The 17,541-nt window shown below is 51.0% G+C and overlaps 3 protein-coding genes across 4 annotated transcripts; all 3 read left to right on the forward strand.

The window, feature by feature from the left end:
- Positions 1–3,596: 3,596 nt before the first annotated feature.
- On the forward strand, positions 3,597–6,476 carry LOC110553896 (5-hydroxyisourate hydrolase). Of its 2 annotated transcripts, none has more exons than XM_021646162.2 (4): positions 3,597–3,735; positions 4,101–4,240; positions 5,113–5,248; positions 6,071–6,476. In XM_021646162.2, the coding sequence occupies exons 1-4, from the start codon at positions 3,676–3,678 to the stop codon at positions 6,158–6,160; spliced, it is 426 nt and encodes a 141-aa protein (XP_021501837.1). In that variant the 5' UTR covers positions 3,597–3,675; the 3' UTR covers positions 6,161–6,476. The 2 variants fall into 2 exon arrangements, with proteins under 2 accessions (XP_021501837.1, XP_021501838.1); XM_021646163.2 differs by having other exon boundaries at positions 3,726–3,833.
- Positions 6,477–11,134: 4,658 nt separating this feature from the next.
- Positions 11,135–12,701, forward strand: Scgb1c1 (secretoglobin family 1C member 1). Its single transcript, XM_021646160.2, has 3 exons — positions 11,135–11,561; positions 11,997–12,196; positions 12,532–12,701. Exons 1-3 carry the CDS (start codon positions 11,507–11,509, stop codon positions 12,562–12,564), a joined length of 288 nt encoding a protein of 95 aa, XP_021501835.1. The 5' UTR covers positions 11,135–11,506; the 3' UTR covers positions 12,565–12,701.
- A 1,474-nt stretch (positions 12,702–14,175) lies between these two features.
- On the forward strand, positions 14,176–17,048 carry Cimap1a (ciliary microtubule associated protein 1A). Its single transcript, XM_060390633.1, has 6 exons — positions 14,176–14,419; positions 14,571–14,771; positions 15,137–15,238; positions 15,388–15,522; positions 16,229–16,362; positions 16,698–17,048. Exons 1-6 carry the CDS (start codon positions 14,311–14,313, stop codon positions 16,785–16,787), a joined length of 771 nt encoding a protein of 256 aa, XP_060246616.1. The 5' UTR covers positions 14,176–14,310; the 3' UTR covers positions 16,788–17,048.
- The last annotated feature ends 493 nt before the right edge of the window (positions 17,049–17,541 follow it).

Below are 17,541 nucleotides of genomic sequence, written 5' to 3' on the forward strand. Positions count from 1 at the left end.
GTTCAGTGCGCTGAAAACATACATACAAGTAACATTATACAGACTGAGCAGGTTACACTTAGGAATATATATGTGTATATATATTCATGCATGCGCTAACAATTAATGAAAGAAAGGCCATGACTTTGGAGAGTTGGGAGTATGGGAGAATTTGGAGAGAGAAAAGATAGGAGGAAATGTTATTATATTGAAATCTCAAAATTTTTTAAAGTAAAAATAAATAGCAGTAGATTTTTGAAATAATGGGATATCTACTAAAAAGACATTAGGGATATATCAGAAATGATTGTCAAGTTTTCCAGTGTGAGGCAATGTTACTATAATAAAATATAAGAAGGTAATTTTGGGAAACACACTGAGAAGTAGAGTCCTGACATTGGCAGTTTTCAAATATTAATAGTTCACCTACTATCTCCAGTCATTAAAGGTATGGAGGGTGAAAGGGGGTGTGGTTGGAAAATGGATGGACAGGTAGGTTATGTGATGACTCCAATGGGGCAAACCCTTGCAAAATCTCTTTCTTAAGGGTGAGTGTGCTTCAAACCAACAGAATACAGCACAGATGGCGTGATGTTACTTCTATGGTGATGTTATATAAGATATCTTATCCCGCTGAAGCCAGATTTTCCTGCCTGGAGCATCAAGCAACAATGTCAATCAACAGCCTGTGGAGGGAGCCATGGGCAGGAGCCACGAACAATCTCCAGCCATCAGCCAACCAGAAAGTTGAAGCCTCCATGTGACACCCACCCACAAGGAAAAGAATTCTGCCAACAGACTAGGAAGTAGAATAAAGTAAGAAAGACCAATTATTAGATACGGTTTATTGATTTATATAGTGTCTTACTTAAAGCGCTACTTACACTGCCGATTTGCCAAGCATGACTTCACTTGTTACCTGGAACAGAATGACCGGGAGAAACAGCTGAAACAATGGGTCTTTGCCCTGGGCAAACTGCTGACTGCCCCGTGGGCTTCTGTAAAATCTTGCTTGCTGGCCTGCTCCACCTTGTGGTCATACAGTATAAATTGAGAATGCAGACTAGACATCAAAGGCACCAAGACATGAAGGCATCAAGACATGAAAGGCAGCAAAGCCTTTCAAGAGCGTCCTGGCTTCGTCCTCTCAGTTCTACTCTCGTCGGTGTCAGAGTGCTTACCCAGAAAGATTCCTGCAACAGCTGAGCAAACTTGGAGGCAGACCTTCCTTGGATGCCTCATATGAGAACGTTTCTTTGTGAGACCCTGAAGCAGAGATATAGGCAAGCCAGGCTCCTGACCCCCTGAAACAAAGATAGGCATATACTGTTTTATGACAAAGTGTGTGGAAACTTGTTCTGCAGTAACAGAAAACTAATACTGGTAGCTGCATAGATGGCTGGACAGATAGATACAAAGTAATGTTGCTCTAATGGCTCATAGCAATAATTGGTTCTGGTTTTGTATGTTTGAAACTATTCCCTAATAACGAGCTTCCATTTGGTGGTTTCAATTCAGGAAAAGAAAAAAAATGGAAGCGTTCCAGATATGTGTATTTTACTTTTGGTTTGTGTTTTGAGATTTTCCCGAAGCCTTGCTCTTGTTAGGCAAGGGCCCCACTACAGGGTTGTTTCCCCGCCCTTTGATAAATAATTATACCACAATAAGTTATGGGAGAAGAATCGCCAACTCCAAGTATCTCTTTTTGTTTATAAGAACTGCATCTGACAAAATGCTGTAACTAGACATCTTACATCTATGCTCCACGTGTCTTTATAATTTTGAAAAGTTTTCAATTTTTTTTTTCAAAATGTTTCACATTTTATTATGCTTTGTTTAAATCTAAAGATAGGTCAAGTGTTTATTATGACAAATTTTGGTAGCTAATCCCAAGTGAGGCCTGGGGTTGGGAATAACACTCATTGGTACAACCATTGCTTAGCATGTACAGAACTGTGGGTTTAATACCCAGAATCACAATAAATAGGTAATAAAGAGGACTCTTTTTCAATTTCTCCCAAAGGCACCAGAGGGCCCTGATATGCAGGGCCTTTTGGAGGGAAGTTTTGGGACGTCTCCGTGTGATGGACCTGGTGGAGTCTTTAAAAGAGCCAGGTATCAGGAAGCCCAGCACAGCTGCGGTATTCTGACAGCCCAACCACATCCCCATCCTACATCATCTGGTCCTTCCTCCAAGCAAACAGCACTGGGCCTCTTTGGGGGAGGGCTTAAAGAGAACTTTCAAAAAGAGTTGACTTCCACATGTCAGTTTGTTTACATTTGAGACTTTACCAGAAGTGGTCTGAGTTTACGTTGAAAAAGTGCCAAGAGTTGCTGGAGAGACGGCTCGAGAGTTGAGAGCACTGGCTGTTCTTCCAGAGAACCTGGGTCTGGTTTCCAGCACCCACGTGGCAGCTCACAGTAGTCTGTAACTCTAGTTCCAGGGGATCAATCACCCTCCTCTGGCCTCTGCCAGCACTGTAAACACGTGGTACATAGACACAACACACAGGCAAAACACTCATGCACAAAAAATAAAAAGATGAATGAATCTAAAAAAACGGAAAAAGAAAATAAAAAGTGCCCAAAGCGCAGAAGGTAAAGAGAAAAATTAAGGGTCCTCATCCAGTAAGACTCATCTTGGGCAGCGGCCACCGCTTCCAACCTCTATTCTAAGGGACACTCCAAGGATGGACTCCCAGCTTCTTCCTCAGGACAGCAGGGTTTGGAGGGGAGAGGACGGCAAGTCTGGGGAGTCAGTTCTTTCCTGCCACCTTGTAGGATCCTGGGTTCAAACTCCAGACACAGGCCTGCCAGAAAAGCCTACCTGCCAAGTTAGCTCACCAGCCCACGTTTGCTTTTTTATAGATCACACGACACGTTCAGAATGCATTCTGTCCACGTACTTTGTGACCCTAACACAGACGAGTTAGGGTGAAGTCACAGGGCTCAGAGAGCTGCCACCTACAGAGCCTGGCCCTCCCACCCACCTGCACCAAAAGCTAGAATGGGCAGAGGGCCTTGAGTATTGGAGAGCGTGGCTTGGCATCTCAACCGTATTGGGAGTGCATACTGCTCCACTGGACCCATGAAGAAACTGAGGAAAAGGACACAGAACCTATCAGCAGCCAAGACCGGGAATCTTTCCTGCCCTCTTCAGTGTGGCCTCATCAAAATGTTAGTGGGGAGGCTGAAATGTGGGCTGACTAACGCCTTAATCTTTTCAAAAATTAATTTATTGTATGTGTGATTGGCACTTGTATGGAAGTCTAACTCTGTGAAGTCAATTCCACCTTTACATGGGTTCCATGGACCCAGGTCCTCTGGGCTTTTAAGCCTTGAACTATTTTGCCTTCCCTGACCCAGCCACCTAAACAATTTCCAGCCAGTCTTTACATTAGGCCCCACGGGCCCCGCCTCCTTCAGGACCAGCCCTCCCCTCAACAACCCTCTTTCCACAGTTGCCAATAGGCCCTTCCACCCCTCCCTACTCTTTTTAAAGTCACCAACCCTCAGGCCCCAAATCAGAGCAGGCTGCCAGGAAAGGCGGCTTCTCCAGCTGTGTTCAAATAGGTGGCCCCAGGAGTTGGGGCGGGGCCTGGGGTCGAGCTGATCCGGGCTGACGAGAAGAGCTTGTTGAGGCTGGCAGGGTGACTGCCTGTGACTGTAGCACAGACTGGAGCTCCGGGGCAGGACATGAGTTCCAGGACCGCCCCGCGGCTGATGACGCTCCAGAGACACCTGGGCCACCTTCCGGTGAGGAGTTGGCTTGTTCCCTCAGAATTCCTGTCTCAAACTTAAGGAGACAGGGAGAAAGGCTGGTGTGGGAGGTTGGAGGCCCAGGAGCCAGGGAGGTAGGAAAGCTAAGGGAAGCTAAGGCCACTGACCAGCTGAAACTGAAGGGCTCATACAAGGGTGAGAGGGTGGTGCCCAGGCAGGGGCACTGGAGGGCACAGGTCAGCTTTGTTTAGCACTTGGCACCTCATTCCGCAACTCAGTAATTCAGCCTGCCCCTAGGCAGTAGAGCTGTTTGGTTGCTCTCCTCACAACTGAATTGAAGAGCCAGTTGGGCCTGTGCATACAGGCCCCAAGGTGATCGCACTGACTCTGTCTCTGCTCAGGCTGGTGACATGGCTACGGAGGGCAGTCCACTGACCACTCATGTGCTAGACACGGCCTCAGGGCTGCCTGCCCAAGGCCTCTGCCTCCGTTTATCTCGCCTGGAGGCCCCTGCCCAGCAGTGGATGGAGCTGAGAACAAGGTAGGAGGCAGTGTCTGGGCTGGGAGATGTGAGCTCTAGCAGCATGGGGTGTCCTTCCTGGCTCCCACTTGGGGAAGGCCTTAGGCAGTGAGATGGAGCAGTGAGGCCAGGGCAACAGTGAGTGGGACTGAGTCTGGTGTGGACACTGAGGTGTTGAAAGGAAGGACCGACCGCTGCCCTGTTGATCCCTGAGTCGTCTGATACACCGGGGGCGGTGACAATAGCTTTTTCGCCAGATGTGCATGCCTGGGACAATGTCATGAAATGTCTGAGAAAGCTTTGTTGAGGGCTTGCCTGTCAGGCAGCCCCGTGGGCCTTGTGGAAGGTGAGCCAACGAGAGAGGGCCTGTAGAAAATAAAGGCCTCAGTCACCTGTGTCAGTCTGAAGGCTGAGCACTTTATTTCTATAATCATCTGTTCTCAGTAGCTGTTCACCAGTCCTGTAACCTCTTTCACAGAGGGAGGCTCAGACAAGAGAGATGAGATAAAAGCTAAGACTCCACTCTGGTCCGGTACTAACCTTTCAAGATCAGTGAGCCAGGCTGAGGCCCTGACCTTGGCCATGCCCTTGGTACATGCTCTGCTGGGGGCCGGGATCTTCCATCCCCTCCCTTCTGACCTGCCTGTGGGAACAAGGCGTTGCTTGTCCCCTCCTAGTTCAGACTTCACAAAAGCTGGGGGGTTTTATCTCCACAAAAGCAGGAGGTTCTCTGCTCTATGATTTCCTAAATAGGCAGTGTGGAGCTATCCTGAGGAACTGACCTCCCCAGCCCCATGTGAGCTCCTGTGTGAGACTGGGACTCCTCTGAGGATGTCGACATACAGCTAGGGAAGGGAGGTTTCTCAGCTCTTCTCCCCATTGTCTCTTTGCAGCTACACAAACCTGGACGGTCGCTGTCCTGGGCTCCTGAAGCCAGGCCAGATAAAGCCAGGCACCTATAAGCTGACCTTCGACACAGAGCGCTACTGGAAAGAGCGGGGTCAGGAGAGCTTTTACCCATATGTAGAGGTGAGGGCCATGGGTAGGTGGAGCAGTTGGGCCCTGACTCACTTTTGACCACAACCAGTCTTCTAGGCCAAGGGCAGACTGGCCCCACCACTGCCAGGGTGGCTGCGAATGAGTGAACTCACCTCCTTTGTGCTCTCAGAAGGTGTCCAGGGACCTGAGACACCATTAATATTTCTTGATGATGACACACTGAGCTGCCCCCGAATCAGGCGGGTGAGAGGGAGAGGCCAGGCTGAGAGTGCTTCATCTTCCTTTGTAGACAGCTTCTCATCTGAGCCCAGACTCTGGGCACTGGATGTGTTAGTTACTTCTGCGTCACTAACACAACTTGAAGGCAAGTTGTGCTCATTTGGGCTCATTCTTTCAGCCCATGATTGCTTGGCTCCGTGCATTCACCATGGTGATGGGGGCACATAGAGAAGGAGAGCTGTCACCTCCTGTAACAGAAAGGAACACAAGGAAAGACACAGCTCTGTAGGACTCTACCCAAGGGCCTTCCTCCAGTAGGACCCACCTCCAAGTTTCAGGACCTACTAATGATGTCATCACATGATAAAGCCAGTTAATGACAAGTTGACTTGGTCAGATCAGAGCCCCCAGGATCAAAGCACTTTTCTAAAGCCCACCAGCTAGTGACCAAGACCTTTACATCTCCTCTTAGAGACACCACTCACACCATAACATCAGACTTTATCTGAGTGTCTCCCACTTGTAGGCTGCCACCATAGCATCTGACCTACTGCAGTTTGGAAGGCTCTGGGGCTGTTGCAGGAAGGACTTGCCCTCTTCACTGTCCTCAGGTGCCTTCTCTGCTTCTCCTAGGTTGTTTTCACTATTGCGAAGGAAACACAGAAGTTCCACGTACCTCTGCTGCTGAGCCCATGGTCCTACACCACCTACCGTGGGAGTTAGAGTGACGCGTTACCTGAGGAAAGCCATCTTGTCTGCCTGCCCCTTTCATGGACTAAGCCACCCACACAAGTCAACAGCATGGGCTTTGTCCTCATCAAGGGACATGAAGTTGCTACTTGCCGAAGAGATTCTAGCTGCCCTGGAATTTTCTAGTGGGCAGCTGTGACTTGGGAGCCAATAAAGTGAGTTGCAACACCTGCAAATCTGAGCCTATCCCTGGGACAGGGACAATCGGCCAGAGCTTTGCTAGCACGGCCCATTGCTTCAAGTTTCTTGGTTTCTTTTCCTGTTGCTACGATAAAATACTCTGACTAAAGCAATTTGAGAAAGGGTTTTATTCCGGCTCAGTTCAAGTTACAGTTCTTCGTGGTGGGGAAGTCACAGTGGAGGAAGGCTGAGTGAGGGCGCTGGCCACACTGTGGCTACAATCAGGAATCAGAGGGCAACGCCAGGCAGTTGGTGGCCTGTGCCTTTAATTCCAGTGCTTGGGAGACAAAGGCCGGCAGGTCTCTGAGTTCAAGGCCAGCCTGGTCAACAGGCGTGGTCTACAGTGTTCCAGGACTGACAGGGCTGCACAGAGAAACCCTGTCTGGAAAAAACGAAGAGGAGGGGCTAGAAAGGAGAGCTGCTCTCTCTTTTCTACAGTTCAGGATCCCCAGCCCAGGGAATGGTCCTTCCCACAATTAATGTGTCTTTCCACACGGATTAACATAAGCTGCACCACCACCACCACCACCCCCCAAGGCGTGCCTGGAGGCCCTTCTCTCAGGTAATTCTAAATTCTGTCAAGTTGACACAAACAACCAGGTGATCAAGGAGGCCTCTGAGAAGAGGCCACTGAGGGCACGGGTCGAATGCAGAGGTGGTACAGATAGGGAAGTGCGGCCCTTCAGAGAGCACTGCAGGACGTTCTTCACAGACACGCAAGGCGCCGGAGAAGAAACGCAGGCAACCTTTCCTGCTGATTCAATCTTTCAAAACGAAACTTGCTCTCCTTGGTCTAAAAGAAAAAAATGCCATCTGGAGAGGGGAGCCAGGCCTCACTAGAAAGGTGACGATATATTCATGAGTCCTGACAGACCATGGCCCAGCATCTGTCCAATCACAGCCATCCCCAGTGACTTGAATCCCACATTATTCAGGGGAATCCCAAAGGCCAACGGCTTTTACCTCATATGGGCAAAAAGAAGTAGCCCCGACACTGGCCAGCAACAGATTTGTTTTCTGGTCCACTGGTCAATAGCAGAGCCACCCAACACCAGCAAATGGTGAGTCGGAGACTTCCCTGGGTGTGCCCTTTCTTTCAAAGAACTTTTTGGGAAGTGTGTTTGCCACAGCAGGAAGCAGAAAGAGCTGGAGTGCTTTCAGAACCTTATTTCAAAATAAATTATTGTCTCCGTCCCTACTGATCTCCTACTTAAGGTCGCCAGAGTTGGAAGGGAGGTAAAGGTGCTTACGAATCCTAATTAAAGTAGGTTTGGTGAAAAATCTAAGCCAAAGTCCAAACTACAAACAAAGCCGAGACACCTATGGAGGCCTGTGCTAAAGCTGAAAGCATTAAATACTGGGTAATCTGGACACGCGGTGATGGTACAGGTGGATCTCTGTGAGTTCAAGGCCACCGTGGTCTACAAAGTGAGTTGCAGGACAGCTAGGGCTACAGAGAGAAGCCCTCTCTCAAATGCCCCTCCCCCCAAAATAAAACAAACAAATGTGGGCAATCCATAACCCAAAAACTACTTTGGGCACCTTTCTATAAACGCCACAGGTCAGCATACCAAGCGCATGGCTACCGAGACCACCTACTCACAGAACCCTAGCCCACCTTTCCCCTGCAGTGTAACATTGTTCTTGACACATGTCAGTTCCTGTGGTGTACATTACTACAATAGAATGCTGTTTTGAAACAAATTTGCTTTCAGCTTCATTGTCACTGAAACGAGCAGCTCAGAGACGATGAACCTCTGCAGAATTCCATTCCCAGAAGCTGTGGTTTGAGGTCAGCCTGGCGTGGTGTTCTCTGGTGGCACGGCCACTCCGGAGGGGATCTTGAGCTCTAGGTCGGTGGCCTGCCTCCTTCGTCTCCGACAGTGCACTGTTGTGAACGTGGTACCAGCTGGCAGAACTGTGTGCCCGTAAGGGTGGAACTGTGACTGCCACAGAAGGCCACGCCTTGCCTCAGAGATGAGCCGTTAAGATAATACGAAAGGTAACTGTAAACAACTGCCAGTGCAGGTTTAGATGAGCTGGTTACCAGACAAGTTCTGTTAAGACTTGTTAACAGGAACTTTTCCTACACCTACGCATGTGCCAATGACAGACCAGAGTACGATTCCATCCAAGTTCAGCTTGACAAACCAGTACCAAGGTCTTCATCCAGGGAATGGGTGAGGGCTTACTTACAGGAGTGTGGGGGACTCAAACAGCTGTTTGGCCAACAAAGCACCACCCCACATGGATCCTGACTTCCCCAGAGATGAATAGATGGAGTACCCCCTTTGGTTAACCTTCCACTCTAAATATTCTGTCTTGGGAGACAGAGTTACATGCAGCTGACAGGGAAGTACAGGAAGGAGTAGCTGAGATCTCAGGTGAGGGTTTGAGGAACCTCACCCCTTCCTTCTGTGAGGGAATGGCAACAGGACCAGCCTTGAGCATCATTCATGAATAGTCATAGCTGCCTCCGATGAAAGTGGTAATGGCTTGCAGGCTCAGAAGACAGCATTCTACAAGACAGCCAGTCAACTGCAGAATGAATGTGTCTGTGAACAAAGCCAGTTTGATCCCAACTTATTAACAGCATAGAGCAACTCACTTGGTTCATAGCCTCGGTATTTTAATGAAGTTAAAATTTCTACAAGAGGGTGGGTGTGGTGGTGCACACGTTTGATCCCTGTATTCTGCGAAGTAGGAGGATCTCTGTGAGACTGAGGCCAGCTGGTCTACCTATAGAGTTCCAGGACAGCCAAGACCAAGTAGAGAAACCCTATCTCAAAACAAACAAAAAAACTTTCCACAAGAGTTTTCAGTGCAACATGGTTTTCATGGGGCTTTTTCAGAAAAAGCCATGTGTTCTAGTTAGCTTTGCATTGCTGTTCTGAAACACAGTGACCAGAAAGCCGCGTGGGAAGGAAAGCCTCTGCGGCTTACATTTCCATACCCCACCATCACTGAGGCCAGTCAGGGCAGGAGCCTGGAGGCAGGAACTGAAGCAGCAGCCATGGAGAAATGCTGCTTCCTGGCTTGCTCCTCGTGGCTTGCTCAGCTTGCCTTCTTCTACCACCCAGGACCACTTAGCTAGGAGTGATACTGCCCACAGAGGGCTGAGGCTTCCCCATCAATCACTACTCAAGAAAATACCGTGCCGCAGGTTCTCCCACAGGCCGGTCCAATAGAGGCAATTCTCCAGTTGAGATGCCTTCCTCCCAAGATATGTCTAAGCTTGGGTCAACCTGGCAAAAACTAACTAACACAAGACAGTACCAGAGGTGGAGGGCATAGGCCAAGGAGTGACTGTAAATGGCGAGACAACAAATACAAGTGTCTGGACATGATGTGAGCCAGGAAGTGTGATCCCAACTGACTGCAGAGCTCAGGTACCAGAGGAGGCAAGACCGGAGGGTCAGAGGGTATATTGAATGAAATGTGAAAGGGCTACTTCTGCAAACATTTTCCATGGCTAGAGGATAGCCTTGACATGAAATCTGAAGAGGTAGAGGATGAAACCCACAGGAGAAGAGAGGAGAAGGGACAAATGTTTGGGGTATGAGGTTGCTACAGTAAGATAAGAGAAGTATACAGGGGCAGGCAGCATAGGAACTCCAATGTTTATCCCAGGCTAGCCTGCACAGTAGTGTCAACCAGCTGCTGAGGGTCTGAGGTATGCAAGTGGAATAACTGCAAACCGGACACCACGGGGGGAGGGGGACTTGTTCTACTTGTAACCCTGCTGGAGGACAATGTAAAGAGAAAGCTAAACCAGTCTTTTGTTTGTTTGTTTGTCTCTTTGTGTAGTCCTGGCTGTCCTGGACTCACTTTGTAGACCAGGGCTGGCCTCCAACTCACAGAGATCCACCTGCCTCTGCCTCCCTGAGTGCTGGGATTACAGGAGTGCACAAAACATTGAAAGAGCCAATTCTGTGCCAAAATTTGAAGAGGGGGTGGGGGCTCCTTCCAAACAGGTGTCCCCGCCAAGTCTCTGGAGATGCTATTTGCAAGAGTCAGCTCTCTTCTTCCATTGTGTGAGTTCTGAAGATCAAACTCAGGGGCTGCCAAGATTGTCACCAAGCCCCCTTCCTCACTAATCTATGTGGGCCCCAGAGACAGAATTTAAAGATGACCCAAGGTGAGCGCGACAACAAGGGAAGAGGCCAATCTGCTCTCCCACTAACTTCGGTGACAGATGCTGCATTGCACAACCATTCCCACACTTGTAGACTTACGCACATAAATAGGTTAATTTCATGCTGGCAAAGGAGGTTGGAGAATGTTCGTTATAAACAGGAGTCTTTGTAGGCAAGAACCACTGACATCAGGACAGTGCTTGAAGGGCACAAAGCAAGGCTCTGAGGGTTATGTCAGGCAGAGCATCCGCAAAGGCAAGGCTAAGTATAAGCAAGCAAAGGGTGGGGTAATAATGATGGATATCATGACGCCCTGTTCAGACCCCACTCTGACAGCGGGTAAAAGGGAGAATTCTGTGCTGAAGGAGGGGGCCTCCTGAGTCTGAGCAGATCCGCAACCAGCGCCATGCAGGAGAGGCCATCAAACCACCAGGTGGCAGCAGAGGATAGGAGAGCCGTAGGAGCACGCCCAGCTGCAACTCTCCTCAGGCCACCCTACCTTAGCTGCACACTTCCTCCAACTTCAGACCTCCAGTGGCCCTGGGTCCCCCTCCCTAGGAAGCCCCCCACCCCTTTGACCTCATGTTCCCAGGCTCTTCTTCTGCCTGCAGTAGTCGGGATGCCTCAGCCTAAACACAGACTAGGACCAGGCAACTCATTAAGCAGAGGTTGGGGTTCCAACCCCAGTAAGATCTAGATCCATCCCAGAAACTGTCACTGCTTCGTGGAGGCCATGCGTGACCTTTGGCTCTCTTCCCTGTTGACCAACTGGTGCTAGACTCACCCAGAGTGGGATTTATTCCACTCACCCCGACTTGTTTGCCAACAGCCCCCTTATGATCCACTCAAATCTGGCACTTCTTGGCGCCTGGTGGAGCACAGTGACATGCCTGGCACAGTTGTCCTGCCAGGTCCTGATAGGTGTGCCACGCCTCCAGGCAAGGTGCCAACTTGTAAGACATAAAAGCCTGGTATCCCCCGAGCAGTTCTTGTGACTGGCACCATGAAGGGGAGCAGCACGCTTCTGCTGGGGGCTCTAACCCTGATCTGCGTCTGTGGTAAGTCTAGGCCTTATTCCTAGCCCTTTACAAAGGCAGGGGGTCCCAAGAGGCTGAAGTCCTGGGGCCAGGTAGATAATGCCTACCTGTGTCACAGCCCCCACCACCAAAATGCAAGGGATCTGTGTATCGGAGTCCCAGCCCAACCCATCCTGAGTTAACACTAACCCACCACCAAGGCCAATGACATCCACCCTGGCTCAATCCAACTTGACCTGGCCCTCTGAATCTAGCTAACTCAGGGATTTGGGGGGAGGAATCCCCAGTTCCTTCCCTGATGGCGTGAGGAACTCAGAGGGGAAACCACAGCAGCTCCCACTAGCAGTGATGGGGGAAGGGCTCTGCAGGAGGTTGCCCTGGGCGAGCTAAAAAGATGTGGGACAGGGAAGGAGATCAAGTCCCTCCCTTGGCATTATATTCCCCTATGCAACACAGGGCTGACCACAGCAGAGGATGACAATGAGTTTTTCATGGAATTCCTGCAAACGCTGCTGGTGGGAACCCCAGAAGAGCTCTTTGAAGGGCCCCTGGGCAAGTACGATGTCAATGACAAAGCCAAGTCAGCACTGACAGAGCTCAAGACCTGCATCGATGAACTGCAGCCGGAGCATAAGGAGCAACTGGTCAAGCTGCTGGTAACTGGGCTGGGACTCCCATCCCCAAATGTCTGCAGTTCTTCCAAGACCCACCCATGCATGGGACCTGATCACCAGTCCTTCCCCATCCCTAGATCTACATCAGCAAGCTGAGGTGGAGACCTCACAGAGAAGCTTCCAGAGCCCCTCAGTCCTGCTTCTCCCACCCCAAGGACTATGTCCCACATAGGCAGAGCCTGTGCACCCAACCCCTCCCCAACGTGCTAGGAGGGGTAGAGCACAGTGTGTCGGAACCTGTCTACCCCGCTGGTGTATGTCTGCCTCTGGGGCTGTTGGTTCCCAGCTCTCCTGGACCTCACACATTTCTCTTTCAGGTACAAGTGTTAGACACTCAAGAGGACACATAAGCAGGCCTGAAACATAGCTTGACTTCCATAAATGACAGGACCAGCCACACGAGCAGCCATGGATGTGCTAAGACCACCGCTTCCTCACAAAAAAATTCACCCTCAAACTGTTAAATCAATAAAGCGTCCTGAGCCCAGGCACTGGCTTCTCTCTCTCTCTCTCTCTCTCTCTCTCTCTCTCTCTCTCTCTCTCTCTCCCTCTCCCTGCAACTCAGGGACACACAAAAACTCCTATCAAGGGCACCCTAAGGGACACACCAAAGATACAGATTCATACACAGGGTCACTTCCCAGAAGCAATGTGGGAGAGCAGCCCTGAGACACCACGTGAACCCGGGGAGGTACCCAGGAAGGGTGGGGTCTATTGTGGCATGATAAAGGAGCCCAACCCAGGCACACTGGCAGGGAAGGGCCCTCTATGAGAGTGGTGATTCCTCACAGGGGCATGCATAATAAATAAAGCAGGAGCACAGCCAGCTGGTACACAGGCTTTGGGAGCTTCGCAAACAGCCTCTCTTCCCAAAATCACCCCAGGAAAGAGATCCCAACCTGAGCCAGAACCCGAAGAGCAATATTGATGAGGTCAAGAAGGGAAGGTCTGACTGCTCCCAAGGACAGCTGAGGTCCTGAGAGGTAGGCTTTACTGGCAGGAAAGCTGAAAGGACAGCAGGGTCTGAGGAGGCCTAGGGAGAAAGCAACCTCTCTAGGTATGATCCCCGCACTCCACAAAGCCTCCAACCCAATCCTCCACTCCAAGATCCCCAACATCCAGAACACCCTGTCCCCCACTTTCCCTAAATCAGTGGCTTCTAATGGGTCAAAGCTAAGCAGAAGCATGCAACCTCACTATACCTACATTTGTCCCAGCCATCACAAACAGTTAAAAAAAAAAAAACAACTTAGATGTGGAAAGTGGTCTCTGGAAAGAGTGAGAGCTCCTTGGAGAGTTGGGGAGTCTCTAAAGAGGTAGAGGCATGTGGTCCCTGGAGATGTGGGTACCCCCTAGAGGGAAGGTCCCCTGAGAGGGTGTGGATTCCCTAGAGAGTTGGTTCTCTGAAGACAGGGTCTCTGGAAAGTCTGAAGAGAGCCCTTGGCAGAGGTCATTGTCTCCATCACACACACTGTGATCTAGAACTCCTTGTGGGACAGAGCCACATTCTAGAGCTCAGGGGTAGGGGATCCTCCCCAGTTCTCAAAACTGGGGAAGAAAAGGAAGCTTTCTTTCCATGCTCCTTTTTAGGGATCTGCCTGGCACAGACGCCAGGGGGACAGGTCACTGGTGAGGAGCTGGGTCCCAAGCTGCTCTAAGCCTATTCCTGCACAAAGGAGGTGAGGCCTCCCAATTGCTCCCCTCTGGGCCATGAACACAGCTCAGCCAAGAAGCTCTGGACCCTTGCCAGGCAGCTCTTTGCAAAGTTGCACCCAGGGTTCTCTGTCCAGCCCAAGCTCCCTCAGAGCTAAGAGAATAGTCAGTGCAGGGCCAGAGCAGGCAGCTCCCCTGAGCCTGTCCTGAAAGCATGACTCTCACCCATATCTTGGAACTAGGTAGGGGTGAGCTCAGCACACCAAATGGAGAGCTCCCTCTGCTTGTAACTGCTCAAGACCCCCATGTCTCCATGGGGCAAGGACTGGGCCTGCAAGATGCAGGATCAGCAGAACCAGGGACGGGAACATGAGGGCCAAGAATGAGTCGGGACAGGGCATCCCAGCACCTGGTCACCCTCTTGTCCATGGACAGAACCAGCCATGGCAGAGGAGGTATGGGTGGGCAATTGGAGGCCCCATCGTCCCCGGGGGCCCATCATGGCCCTCTACAGCAGTCCTGGACCCAAGTATCTGATTCCACCTACCACTGGTAAGATTGCCTAAGGCCCTGGGGCTTGTTGGGGATGGGGGAGGAAGAAGCCAGAAATGGTGTAGCCTGGGATGGGTCTGGGCTCAGTCCTTGACTTCCAGTGGAGAGAAGGGTGTCTGCCTCCAGCAGCCCTGAGCCCCTGTGCCCACAGGCTTTGTGAAGCACACACCCACCAAACTTCGAGCACCAGCCTACAGCTTCCGTGGGGCCCCCATGCTCTTGGCGGAGAATTGCTCCCCAGGGCCCCGCTACAGTGTGAACCCCAAGATACTGAGGACCGGCAAGGACCTTGGCCCTGCCTACTCCATCCTGGGGCGCTACCATGCCAAGGCCATGCTGACCCCTGGCCCGGGTGAGTGACCCCTGACTTCAGTTCCAGGCCCTAATATGCTATGTGAAGGCCAGAAAGCCTCATTCCTCCTACTCTGGAGACTCCATCAGGCCTGAACAGCAGAGCCTGAAACCCACCAGTCCTACTGTCCCTGGAGTCCAGGGACAAGGCCCACACCAGATCTCACACTCACTGCTTAAAAACAGCCCTGGAACCAGTATTTCTACTATGGACCCCTCTCCCCCCAAAAATCTACTCAACCACAATGCTGGGCCCCAGAAGCCTTGTCTTAACTGTTGGGACATGCTTCATGGGCACTCAAGTGTTGGGGGTGGGTGGAGAGGCCCAAATGCTTGTTGTTCCTGCACACCCTCCCTTCTCTCCAGGCGATTATTTTCCAGAGAAATCTACCAAGCATGTGTTCGACTCAGCACCCAGTCATTCCATTTCTGCCCGGACCAAGACCTTCCGAGTGGACAGCACTCCAGGTCTGCCTCGGCCCAGTCAGCTGACAGACAGAAGGGAGTTGGGGATCCCAGCAGGGGTTGGAGGAGGGATAGCCCAACATGGGACTTCAAAAGGTAAAGGGTATCCCAGATAGAGGGTTATCCCAGCCTGAGCTCCCCATCACCCACAGGCCCTGCCGCATACATGCTGCCTGTGGTGATGGGGCCACACACGGTGGGCAAGGTCTCCCAGCCCTCCTTCTCCATCAAGGGCCGCAGCAAGCTGGGCAGCTTCAGCGATGACCTGCACAAGGCAAGCCACCCCGGCTGAGTACAAAGCCTGGCCCCAGTGACCTTTCTGACTCTCTTCCCCAAGGCCCACAAATCGCCAGCCATTTATTTAACTGCCCTGTTGAAGTTCCTGGGTCCTCTTCACCCCTGGGTGCCTGCCATCTACTTGGGCTACATTTAGTAGTGGGGAGGGGCCTGGAGACCAAGTTGGGAGATGTGATGATACTGAGAACAAGCTAAGATGTTTGTGAAGTACTGCCTGGAGGACAAACCCTAATTTTAGATAGAGTACATGGAAGCAAGGAAGAAGGGGGGGGGGAGGAAAAAGCCTTGAGCTCCTTGGGGGAGGAAATGTCTACCTCCTATATTAACAGTTAGTGCAAAGAGCCTGAGGTGAGCACATAATGCCCAGTAGCACTACATGAGTTTATTGACCTCACAAGCCCCTGGCCTCTACCCTCAAGACCAAGAGGATAGTGTCCCAACAGGGAAAAGGGCCTTGCACATAGCCCCAGAGGCGTGGACACAAGATTGGTATACTGGGAATGCCACTGCCACAGTGAGGTGGAAATTGATAGTAATATCCCATCCCATAAACGGTGGAATGTTGCTCTCATGGCTGACAGGCAGCTCAAGAGTGCCTTTGGTGGATCAAGGTCCCAAACCTAACCCTATCCTCTGTGACCGTGTGCCCTGTGAAAGTGAAGCCTGTCTGAGCCCTCTTCAACTTCCAGACTCCAGGTCCTGCAGCATACCGTCAGACTGATGTTCAAGTGACCAAGTTCAAGGCTCCACAGTACACCATGGCTGCCCGAGTGGAGGCCCCAGGGGATAAGACCATGAAGCCAGGACCAGGAGCCCACAGCCCTGAGAAGGTCCAGGAAATAGAGGGGTCAGATAGGGGTCAGGGGAAATGATCCCGAATGTGTAGAGAGGGCCTACATTCTGCAAGGGTGAATGGGGGAGGCAGCCACCCTTGGGATCTCATGAACTCTCAGCAGTGGCACTGCTGGTAACCTTTTAGCTATAGGAAACCTGGGCTCTAGCCTCATACCCAGAGACTAGCCCACTGTCCCAAGTAACAGAGTTACTGGGCACAATGTGGCCTTCATATTGGTCACCTTGGCCCCCAAGTTCAGGAAGGACTGAGCTCACTTCATCCCCAGGCTACGAATGCTCCTCACGGTCCTCCTCCTCCTCCTCCTTCTAGGTGACCTTGAACAAGCACTGTGCCCCCATTGTCACCTTTGGCATCAGGCATTCCGACTACATGACACCCCTGGTTGTCGATGTGGAATAGCCCCCTCTCCATCCCATCAGCCTACGACCACAATCCTCCCAGAGATGAGCTGGGCTGACAATGGATTAGGCACTTCACCAATGGGTCCACTGCCAGCCTGGCCCTACTACACAGAGCATACTAGTTTGGACGGTTTTGACAAGTTATTTTTTTTCTATGCTATCTCGTGTTTGTTGACCTTGTTTCCTGCCATGTCCAACTTATTTAATAAACCACAGATTGAAGTTGTAAGGGTTTATCTTGGAGAAAGGACAAAGCTTGTCCAGGGGCCCCTGTCTTGGCTTTCTGGCCTGGAGGTCCTACAGAGAAAGGAAAAAGCCTGGGAGTCTTGACATCTGAGCTTCCTTTCACAGGTTCTTCTCTACACTCAGGCTCTCTCCGAGAGCCAGAATCCAGAACACCTCGATAATGGGGTACAGAAAGTGCTGACTGATGCCGTGTGTGTGTGTGTGTGTGCTTTGTGAAAAACCTCCATACATGTAAGGTTATGCAACCACCTCACACCGCTCATGTTAGCACTGGCCTTCAGGCTTTCAAAGGGATATGACTCCAGCCAACCTGCCTGGAAGGCCTGGGCATGGCGGAACACATGGCCATTTTCACGCTGCTGCTTCCGGTTCTGACCACAGGAACAATGTAAGGACACAGCCTCTCAACTGCTATTAAATACAAACCTTAGAGGAGCTTGAACATCCACAGACAGGAGGAAGATGTGTGCAAAAAAAGCTGGCATCTCAGCTGGGCCTGGGGACAA

This window comes from Meriones unguiculatus, chromosome 1, assembly GCF_030254825.1.
Source record: "Meriones unguiculatus strain TT.TT164.6M chromosome 1, Bangor_MerUng_6.1, whole genome shotgun sequence".
Classification (NCBI taxonomy): Eukaryota; Metazoa; Chordata; class Mammalia; order Rodentia; family Muridae; genus Meriones; species Meriones unguiculatus.

Excerpts from the sequence above, each read along its gene's own strand:
- LOC110553896 (XM_021646162.2), top strand. The coding sequence starts at position 3,676 with ATGAGTTCCAGGACCGCCCCGCGGCTGATGACGCTCCAGAGACACCTG. Across the intron at positions 4,241-5,112 it reads TGGATGGAGCTGAGAACAAG|CTACACAAACCTGGACGGTC; the intron begins GTAGGAGGCAGT and ends GTCTCTTTGCAG. Across the intron at positions 5,249-6,070 it reads GCTTTTACCCATATGTAGAG|GTTGTTTTCACTATTGCGAA; the intron begins GTGAGGGCCATG and ends TGCTTCTCCTAG.
- Scgb1c1 (XM_021646160.2), top strand. The coding sequence starts at position 11,507 with ATGAAGGGGAGCAGCACGCTTCTGCTGGGGGCTCTAACCCTGATCTGC. Across the intron at positions 11,562-11,996 it reads AACCCTGATCTGCGTCTGTG|GGCTGACCACAGCAGAGGAT; the intron begins GTAAGTCTAGGC and ends TATGCAACACAG. Across the intron at positions 12,197-12,531 it reads AGCAACTGGTCAAGCTGCTG|GTACAAGTGTTAGACACTCA; the intron begins GTAACTGGGCTG and ends TTTCTCTTTCAG.
- Cimap1a (XM_060390633.1), top strand. The coding sequence starts at position 14,311 with ATGGCAGAGGAGGTATGGGTGGGCAATTGGAGGCCCCATCGTCCCCGG. Across the intron at positions 14,420-14,570 it reads TCTGATTCCACCTACCACTG|GCTTTGTGAAGCACACACCC; the intron begins GTAAGATTGCCT and ends CTGTGCCCACAG. Across the intron at positions 14,772-15,136 it reads CATGCTGACCCCTGGCCCGG|GCGATTATTTTCCAGAGAAA; the intron begins GTGAGTGACCCC and ends CCTTCTCTCCAG.